The sequence below is a fragment of the Sinocyclocheilus rhinocerous genome, unplaced genomic scaffold (assembly GCF_001515625.1).
Source record: "Sinocyclocheilus rhinocerous isolate Xijiao unplaced genomic scaffold, SAMN03320098_v1.1 scaffold185, whole genome shotgun sequence".
In the NCBI taxonomy this organism is placed as follows: Eukaryota; Metazoa; Chordata; class Actinopteri; order Cypriniformes; family Cyprinidae; genus Sinocyclocheilus; species Sinocyclocheilus rhinocerous.
The window spans coordinates 1,386,109-1,396,439 of NW_015662163.1; the positions used below are offsets into that span (position 1 = coordinate 1,386,109).

Below are 10,331 nucleotides of genomic sequence, written 5' to 3' on the forward strand. Positions count from 1 at the left end.
CCCACATGAAAAAATACTATAGTAATTTATAATAAATACTATAGTGTTTTTCAACCATACTATAGTAAATTACTTGAATTAATTTGTTGTGGTAATTCTATAGATGCTGTGGTAATATAACAACTATAGTAATATAAACAAATTACTTTACCCAATACTGTACTAAGTTTATATTTTATATTATACTACAATACACTACAGTTTACTGTAGGAAAAACTAAAGTATACTACAGTATTTGTTACAGTTTATCAGTTCACTATACAACAGTATGCTGTAGCGTTCATTAAAAAGTGTTGTAAATACTATAATATATACAGTATAATGCACTTTACTATAGTATGGTTCAAAAACACTACAGTATTTACTATAAATTACTATCATACTTTTTCATGTGGGGCAGACGATATATATCGCACACCCCTACAGACACACTTTCTTACAAAAAAGATATGGATTTCATAGCATTTTTGCTTTCGACAACCATTTGTAAGATGGGATTCAATCCCTTAATAACAGAAAAAACTGCCACAAAGACATGATTCTTATCTTCCTCTGAGCCAGGTTACAACAATTTGTTCAATTCTCAGCCAATTTTCACAAGACAACATTTTATGCCTAATTTTGATTTCAATTTTAGAATTATGGCCAATGACAAGAAAATGCAAACATGACGTTTTCTGATACATCTGTAGGTGATTTATGGTTTTACTACATGCAAACAATGACAGAAAATTACAGAATTTTGTATTTATATTAGGTCCTTTGACATTAAATGGAGTATTTGAATACTCCTTTGCAGATTGTAAGTTAAATGATACATTTTGAATACTTTTTGTAACTTTTGACATTTGACTGCATACTTTGGTTAATTTGATAAATGCATTAAAGCTGATACATATGTAATTGTTGTACATTATGGAAAGTTCTAATATTTTTGAACTCAGCAATATCAAATTAGGTCATACTAGGCCTTTTTTGCAAATCAGCACAATTTTGTTATAGCTTTGTTATACTCTACATATCATAAGCATACTCCATTGATATACAGTGGCATTACTGAGCACAGAATTTCCCTTTTTTGTGTTAACCAGTTGCAGTGAAATGTATGGAAGGCATGACTACTGTTCTCTAAGAGAAACTTTAGCACAATGTAAATAATTAAAGTATAAGAAAACTATACTTGATGATCTCATTCAGCTGTCCAGATCCTTCACTTCCAAAGTTCTCCAGATGGTCATTAAATTCTTCACAGAGATGAACAGAGAGCATTGCTGTGTTGCCCGGAGTCAGTCTGCCTTTGATTACGGTGGCACAGGTTGGATGGGTTTTATAGAAACAGTCTTTGCTGATAGAAGCTGGACAGGAACCCAAGGTTAACATTATCACATTATCACAGACTATAATACTGATGACGTACAATCATCAGTAGTATTGAAAGGAAGTCAAGGACAGTCATAAATCATCTCATCGAGTTCAGAGTCTAAGGTCATGTATAAGAGCTTTAGAAATCGATTATAAATCTAAACATTTACCTCGAGTATTATACTGTACCTGTGTTGTGAACAGCTTCTTGCACTGCTTGTTCAAAATCAACATCTTTGGAGGTGAAGAAAGCTCGGAAATCCTCATTTAGGGTCACAAATGTCAGTCTTTTCCCAGCAGCTACAACAGTGAAAACTGGGCCATACTAGAAGAACAAACACACTATTATACTTTTAGAAATGAAGCTATATTATTTCTATTTTATACAAATGATTAAATCTTATATTAAGATGCAAATTAAGTGAAAAAAATACAGCACAAAAACAGGCAATTAAATATATTTATTCAGTGACCCCCCAGGGAACCTTAAAAAACTTGAAAGCACTCTTTTTGTGTGATTTCTTGCCTTGGCAGAAGCAATTACTGAATTTTATAGAGTAGTTGTCTATTCAGCAAACCTCTCATTATCTCCCATGCTTTCAGAGAACTGGCACAAGTGGTGCCCAGAACACAAATTGTGTCAGAAAGGGCCACTGTGTGCAGCTTCTGTCCTAGTTGCATAAATTAGTGGTGCTGAACTGAACTGTCTTCAAACTCGGTTAGTATGGCACAGCACAAAAACAAAACACGTCAACATCGGCCACAGGGCTCCAGCACAGCATCTGGGTACATTTTTTGTAGTTGCTAATGAAAGTATTGAAAGTATAAACAGCCAGCCATCATAATAAATAAATAAATAAATAAACAAGCATGGTAAAGCAAAGATGTGTAGTTAAGATACAAAGTCTGATGGCAAATATTCTAATATTGTTTAAAATAATTATAGTCACAATAATGTGCTGCTCATTTAAGGAGAACGTGTAAAATATAGAATTATATTGACAAACTGTTACTTTAAAAAACTGCTCTAAAAATCAAAATGATCACACTGCACTTTTACATTTTTGTACAGTAGGTGAGTGCAACAGGTTCGTCAAAATTCGCAGGGGAGGAGCTGGACTTCTGGACCCATTGCCAAACCAACCCTGTATGATTTATGCCAAAAACTGTTATCAACCTTTTAAATACATTTTTACATATTTAATTTACATAACAAATGTTCTGGAGACAAATGTTGAATCAAATGTCTGAAATCCCACTGCACTGTCATTTGCATAAATAAAAAATATATGCAAATATTATAGCTATGAAAAAATCTATATGCCTATGCAAATCATCTAGAGTGACGATACAGTTATGATTCTTTATTCAAGTAATTTCCCAGTGGACAAACTTACTTTGGCTCTGGCTTGCTGAATGAAATGCAAAGGTGCTTTGCCAAATTCAAAAGCAGCACCAAACCAAGGTATCCAACCTCTTACGCATGGAGGAGCATTGGGATGACTTCTTTTGCCAAAGAGAAGATGAAAAGAAATAATCACAATAGATACAGTCAAAATTAAAGTAATCCATTCCATCGCAACCTAGAGTTCAGTGATGCTCGTCTGGAGCGCATATGATGAGTCTGTGTCAAAAGGTCCTGTTAACATATCTGATTACACTGATCAGCGGTCACGTATCAGATCGGATTTCCTCATTGCGAATGATCTGAGCCATGAAACTAAATCCTCCCACCACACCGCTAACTCCTCCCACTATGAACAACCCCGTGTGACTTCATAACACTAACCCCTGCTATTAAAGCTTTAGCTCCTCCTACCACAACGCTAACCGCGCCCACTATCTTCACACCCAGCTCACGCCATAACATAACCCCTCTACTATATCCCTGTCCTTATCTAGATAGCCAGGTGTTGCAGGCGCTGCTAACTCAGCAGTTCATTCAAACTTAAACAGTTAAAAAATCATTAAGCAGAATGAATAAAGAAGAGTTAAATATATCAAATTTGGTGGTTCAACACGTAAGTAAATTTTGTCGTGAGCCTATTGATCCAATAATATCTGAGACGCTGAAGCAAGTAAGTTTTCTTTAACAGTGTCAAGAAACTTTATATATAATAAGTATATCTTAAATTGAAATTAAAATTAAAGTATGGTATTAAAATTTCTAGAATCTGCTACAGAATAAAATATATAGTATACAGACTTTGGAAACGTTTTCATACCAAAGTACATTTTGGCGCAATCTAAGATACAGTAATTAAAAAATAATAGAATTAAATAATATAGATAAAATAAAATAAATAAAAAATAGTAAATCGCTTTCAATTCAATGTAATATTAGATTTCAGTTTTTATTACCAATATATTTAAGAGAGCCAAAAAACAAAACGAATTGAATTAAAACACGGATTAGATGAGCTAAATTTGCTTTTACATGTATGAAACAGCAGATTTTACAAACACGCCAGCTGACGGCACATCTGTGACGCCACACTCCATCCGGGTCCTCCGCGCCTGGGCCATGACGTCACAGGGTCCAGGAATGGCGGCGCTGTCTGCAGAGAGAAGCAGCCCAAAGAGCCAGAAACTTTATTCCTAACATCGCTCAGCGGCTACACGAGTCCCACCGCTGCACCGACGGCCATATCCTCCTCTTAAAGAGCCAGCGCGAGGGCGGAACCCAGTCTCAACGCTGTTACCGCTGAATTCCGACGTCCCAGGCTCTATTAGTTTGCTTGACTTTGCGAGGGCCAAAAGACAAGAGCAAAGACAGCGACTAACGGTACATAAAACAACAACAAGCGCCCCGAAACACGCTCTTTCGAGTCCGTCCCTTTCATAGAAGGATCTTACTTCTGTTTTGCTAGTTTCTTGTCTTGCTCATACACCGAAAGGCACGACACTGGCCTGATAAGGTGAAGCCACCAGCTGCGGGTTTGATGCCACGATGGAGAGTTTAACACTGAGCGATGTCGAGCAGAAATATTACTCTGAACTCTTCCTTTCCTGTGATGTGGATAACACCAAGAAAGTGGCTTCCAATGGCAAAGTTCTGGACCTCTTCCGGGCGGCCCAGCTCTCAAACGAAGTGGTCCATCAGGTACAGTATGCATCTGATTCAGATGTGTGTGTATTAGTCAGCAGATCTGTGTTGTTATGCTTATACACTTCGGTAAGTTGAACTGGTGGCTCGAGTTCATCGTTCCAGACATGCTAATAGCTCTAATGGATCATTTGGGCGATGTCAAGAGTGTTTAGACCGATCTGATGAATGAATCTCATTGTTGCTGAGTTGCACAGATGAAGGGTGATGCATCTGGAGGGTTAAACTTTGTTTCCTGTGTTGTGCAAGTCTGTAGAATTATTAGTTGCGCCTGCTTCCTCTTAAATATCAGCATAAATAGTCATTTTCTGTTTTTGTCACGAGATCCATAAAATTGATGACTCTTGAAACGTGATTTTCTCACTTATCAAAGCATTAATGCAAGGAAGAAGGTTTGGGGTTATGCACAATGTGTGACCCTTTATTTTTGGAATGAGTCAAAACAGTCTGTTGAATTTATTAACTATATTTCAACTGATCATAACTTGTTAATAATATTTGATTTCATTCTATTCTGATTGTTTTGTACTAGGGTTGGGCGATGTTTACAAACTTGGCATCGGACGATGTCTACAGTGAAACATCGTGATGGACGATGACATCGGTGGGGAGAGGGGTGGGGTGGAGTTAGGGGGTGTGCCCGAAGCGTGAATCCTTATAAGGGAAAACAGGATTCCTAACACAGTGTCTACACCAGACGCGAGCGGCGGGACAAAATACTATAGAACCACTGATCTATCATAGAGATGTATTATATACAGATCAGTCTATAGAACTCATTATAATCAGTGATGCTGTCTACACTGGATGCGTCGTCAGTGAACAACGGCTCTGTGTAGTTAATGCTGCTCAATGTGAAAGCACGCACGTGATGAAGATTTACCGCTGATTACAGAACCGGCTTTACTGACAAGATGCGCGTTAAATATCGCATGCGATTTATCGTGCAGCCCTATTTCAAATGATTTTCAACGGTTGCTTTGACGCGTCCAGTTAGTGTAGACAGACTTTAGCTGATGCGGCGCGTCACGACAACTGTCGCGTCTGGTGTAGACACGGTGTAATGGTTGCCTGTTACATTACAGTACATAAAATTTCACTTACCACATAAACAGAGTAAGGAGAGATGACTGAGGTAGGGGGTGTGCCCGAAGCGTGAATCCTTATAAGGGAAAACAGGATTCCTAACACAGTGTCTACACCAGACGCGAGCGGCGTGACAAAATACTATAGAACCACTGATCTATCATAGAGATGTATTATATACAGATCAGTCTATAGAACTCATTATAATCAGTGATGCTGTCTACACTGGATGCGGCGTGGCGCGACACGACAAATCCCCGACAGTACACTGCTGCCGCGTTCTATTTATGATGTGCTGACACAAATTTCAAATTAGGGCTGCACGATAACCATCGGCGATGGATGATGGCATCGTCTATCGGCCCAACCCTATTTTGTACTGTCAAGCATCTTTTTGGAGGTTGCTGGTTTTTGAAGTGTCATAGAGTGGTGTTTGTTTCTTCACTGATGATTGGTGCTGATTAACACTCATCTGTTGCTACACTCAGCACTGTTAGAGCATAACAAGTTTAAAAAAAACTTGTGGTCTTCATAGTCTATTTGCTTCTAGGTTTGTGGCCTGAGTTTAGTGAAGGGGTGTGTCCATGAGTTGCTAGTGACAACTGGCCGTCTTTTTATTGTGTTGATCATGTCTGAGCAACAGATTTATTGATCTGTAATACTGAAGTAATTGACAGGGGTCATCAAGGGCATTTCATTGAAGGTTTACATGTGTGAAATTACAAAGTTTTTTACGTGTTGTTTCTTTACTAATGAATTTTTAATGTTTTACCAGGCTGATTAACAGCTATGTATATTAACTATTATTAGTTTTCCGGGTTGAAGTGAGTTGTAATATGTATACTGCCATTATATTGGCGATTGACCTAAGTGTTGTCTAATTCAAGAGACCCATGGTGGATAGAGAGATTGAGACCCCTTGTTACATATTGTACAAAAATGAAGTGTTGCATTCTATGCCTGGCCTATAATATCATCTGTGTAACACCATATTATTGTATTTACATACACTACTGTCAAAAAGCTATTTCAAACAGCTTCTGTTCTTTTTATCAGAGAATCCTGAAATGTATTGCGCAGCACAAGTGTTTTCAAAACTGATAATAATAGGGAATGTTTTTTGAGCAGCAAATCAGCATATTAGAATGGTTTCTGTAGGATCATGTTACACTGATGGGATGGCTTCTAAAAATTCAGCTTTGTTGTCAAAGGAATAAATTACTTTTTAAAATTAATAAAAAAAACAACAGTTATTTAAAATTTAAATTGTCACTGTTTTTTTTTTTTCTCTATTTGAAAATAAATGCAGACTTGCTGAGCTGACTTTTGAACTTTTTGAGCTTATGTTGCAATGTATGTGTGTGTATATACATGCATACATTTATTTATTTATTATTGGTGTACATAGTCATATACTTTTACATTATATTCTAATTTTACTTATAATACATATCAATTTGAGAGGGACAATTTTACCTTTAGCTGATTTAAATAAAAAAAATAAAAAACTAGTTTGAGATCAAATAATTGGCAGACAGTTTCACTGTTCATTAAACGTTCTTTCAGTTGTCTCAAATCCAGCTTAGTGCTTTTTATTATGTGTGTGTGTGTGTGTGTGCACGCGTTTGTTTGTTTGTTTGTTTGTTTAAACAGGCTTTAACTTTATTAACCTATAATCACTTCTGGTCATGCTATTGTATGTTCACCTGTGTTCTATGTTAAGGTCAGTTTATCTGATTGATAGTTCTGTTTCCATTGTTCTAGATTACTGAACTTTGCGGGGCCACGCGCCTCGGTCATTTCGGTCGGAGTCAGTTCTACATTGCACTGAAGCTCATTGCACTGGCCCAGTCTGGACTGCCCCTGCGTGTGGAGAGCCTGAACAGTGGTGGGTAGCAACAAACATTCTTAAACCCTTTTATAGCTGTTTCTGCATGTGTGTACCATATGCACCAAATCAGTATGCTCAATATGCAATATGCTCTTCAGTATCACATCCTTGTAATTTTGTAGATGCCCATTTTACAAATGAATCCATTGTGGCAGTTACAGCCCATTACATAACAAGAATTAGACGATAATCATTCTGCCTCTTTGATGAAAAGGACTGAATGTGTATATTGCAAACACAAGAGCCATTTTTAATTCTGGTATTTAGGTTTGAGTCCTGGAATAGTATGTTGTACATTTAAATTGCTTGTTTGTTTTTTTCTGTTGTATTTGTATATTTCTGTGAAATGTTTGTATGTGCCTTTAAGCCAAATGCAAATGCTCCTGTTTGTTTATTGACTATCATGGCTGTTCTCTATATAAACCCAGTCCCTGACAGGAAGCCCTGTGCAAAAGCACTACATGCATTTTGGGAAGTTAGACACAAGGCCTTGTAAAAGAATGAGACATTGACAGTGGTATAAATAAGCAGGAAATAAGACCCGGCTCATAGCCTTGAAAATACTGCAAGAACACGTAGACACAGTCAACAGGAAATAGCTGACAGTACCCTGAAGTTTATATAGGCCTTGGATAAACTTGGTTTCTATTGATTTCTGTTCCATTTATTTTAAAATTAGTAATGAAAGTTTTCGACCTCGGTAGTCAGGGGTTTTGATTCATTTTCTGATCAAGTTAAGCAAATAATATCAGTTTGTTGACAGTAGTTGTGTATTAAATCTGTCTCTGAATGCAAAAGTCTAATGTGGAGTTGTGTTTGCAGTCAGGGATCTGCCCCTCCCTCGCTTTGTGATGGGCAAGAACGAGCAGGAGATGAGGCACGCAGTCATGTTCGCAGACACAGAGAACCAGGGACCCTATTTCCCCAGACCTCCAGGTCGAGTGCAAGCCAAAAAAGTGTCAGCGCATGAGATGATTCAGCCCTGTGTGCCCACTGTAGATCCACAGGTACTACAGAATATATTCCATATGCTATTATTGAATATGAGTGGAAATATGAAATCAGTGCATTAGGCCTTGTAAATGTAGCTAGCTAGATCTGTCACTGTCTATTATGTAGTGCACATTACATATTTATTATATAACAATATTGACAAAAAAGTGAAAAATCAGTAATCACTTTTTAATTTAATTCTCATTTATTACTGTTCGTTCACTTGAATAATTATTTGAATATATGTATCTGAATATACATTGAGATACGGGGGTTACTTTTTAGGCTAATATGCCATATGCCATTATTTTAAGAAAATAAATGTATGATAATATTTAACTTATTAACTTTTAACTTAAAACATTGTTTAAATAAACAGGTGTGTTCACAGTAGTGTATTTGTTTTTTGAATATTAAATGGGTATCGCCAACTGTGGAAAGCACATAAGTTTAATAATATTTTATATTGTATTTTTTCATATTTAATATTTATTTTTTGTCATGATTTTAGTTTTCAGTCTTTGATGCCGAGTTCACACTGCACGATTTTAGCCCGATTTTTCACTCGCCGACAGGTTTTGCGAAATCGCCGACAAATGCCCGCAATCGGAGGCAAATCGGTGCTCGTTCATGCGAGTGACAATCACGCAGTGTGAATTATCAAAGACGTGATCTGAGGGAGTCGCCGACGCCCGCAAAATATTTGGCATGCTAAATATCTGGATCTGTCAGCGATTCACAATCACGCTCTGTGCAATGATTTCTGACTGAAAACTACATTGGCGATGACTTACAGCCAATGAGAGACCAAGATACGGGGCAGAGGGAAGTTTGGGGAGTTATAGACCAGAATATCAGTATTTTAATAGATATATGAACTTTTTTTAATTTTTTTATTATTGTATAGGTTATTTGTTACCATCTGGGGTGTTGTGTGGTAGTGATCTGATAACTGAAGAGTTCCATGAACTCTTTGTGCCAAGGCAGTTAACTCCAAGATGCTTCATAGAGTCTCTGTATTAAGTGTACTGTTTTGCATCTGTAAAATGGCTATTTGTTTACTTCAGCATGTATCTCTGCTGTTCCAAAGCCATCTGTTTTGCTGGAAGTCTGTAAAGTTACTAAGTAATTAATTTTGTTTATCTCTGGCTCCAGCCGGACACCACATCTCCTGTAGTGTCACCGCACCAGTCCCCTCCCACTTCGCCCCATGCCTGGAGGAAGCACAAACGCCAGGCCAGCGGTGGAAACGTCGACAGACAGCCCTCAGTGCCAGGAGTTGTTTGGCCACATTTTAGAGAAGCACAGCCAGGTACTCAATGTTTAATAATACAGTCATGTACATTGTTTAGGTCACACAATAACCCTACTAACATTAACAAACAGTATATTATATTATATTATATTATATTATTTAAGTATTATAATGCAATATTTAATGTAGTAATTATTAATTAATTAAAGTGATTATAAAATAGGCAATTCTAACTTAAAGATCAGTTATACTTACAGAACTTTGATATTAAATGCCACATGATGTACTGGATTCTTCCTAAATTTTCAAGATGTGTAGTTTCTTAAATTGATTCATTCTTATCCTTTTTTTTTTTTTTTACTGTGTGTCTGTTTCTCTTTCTTTCCTCTCTCTCTTTTTCTGTGTCTTGCCTAAGGACCAGTTACAGGTGATGGGATGTGGTCCGCCCATTCACCCCCTCCTGTCCAGGAAAGTTGGGTCAGCTTTACAGACACGCCCCCCTCCAGCACACTTCCAATGCATCCCCCATCAGCTCAGGTAATGCAATGCAGGCCTCCATGTATACGTTTGTTAGGTATACAACATGATCTGTCACCACTAGACTGCTGTAACCAAGGCTTCTGTGGCAGAACAGATG

General features: G+C 37.3%; 2 protein-coding genes across 4 annotated transcripts in view; one reads left to right on the plus strand and one right to left on the minus strand.

Annotated features, from left to right (window-relative positions):
* cyp39a1 (cytochrome P450, family 39, subfamily A, polypeptide 1) overlaps positions 1-3,060 on the minus strand; it is a 15,928-nt gene extending 12,868 nt beyond the window's left edge. The window contains exons 1-3 of one of the 2 annotated variants that reach the window (XM_016537632.1): positions 2,761-3,057; positions 1,553-1,688; positions 1,182-1,356 (exon numbers count right to left, since the gene is read on the minus strand). In XM_016537632.1, the coding sequence (XP_016393118.1) occupies positions 1,182-1,356; positions 1,553-1,688; positions 2,761-2,940 (491 nt within the window). In that variant the 5' untranslated portion in view covers positions 2,941-3,057. Of the gene's footprint in view, positions 1-1,181; positions 1,357-1,552; positions 1,689-2,760 lie in introns of both variants that reach the window. The other variant, XM_016537633.1, reaches the window with a different exon arrangement.
* A 1,138-nt stretch (positions 3,061-4,198) lies between these two features.
* Positions 4,199-10,331, plus strand: part of reps1 (RALBP1 associated Eps domain containing 1) — a 19,213-nt gene continuing 13,080 nt past the window's right edge. For both annotated transcript variants that reach the window (XM_016537592.1, XM_016537593.1), the window contains exons 1-5: positions 4,199-4,466; positions 7,320-7,443; positions 8,269-8,453; positions 9,595-9,751; positions 10,110-10,231. In XM_016537592.1, the coding sequence (XP_016393078.1) occupies positions 4,314-4,466; positions 7,320-7,443; positions 8,269-8,453; positions 9,595-9,751; positions 10,110-10,231 (741 nt within the window). In that variant the 5' untranslated portion in view covers positions 4,199-4,313. The remainder of the gene's footprint in view (positions 4,467-7,319; positions 7,444-8,268; positions 8,454-9,594; positions 9,752-10,109; positions 10,232-10,331) is intronic.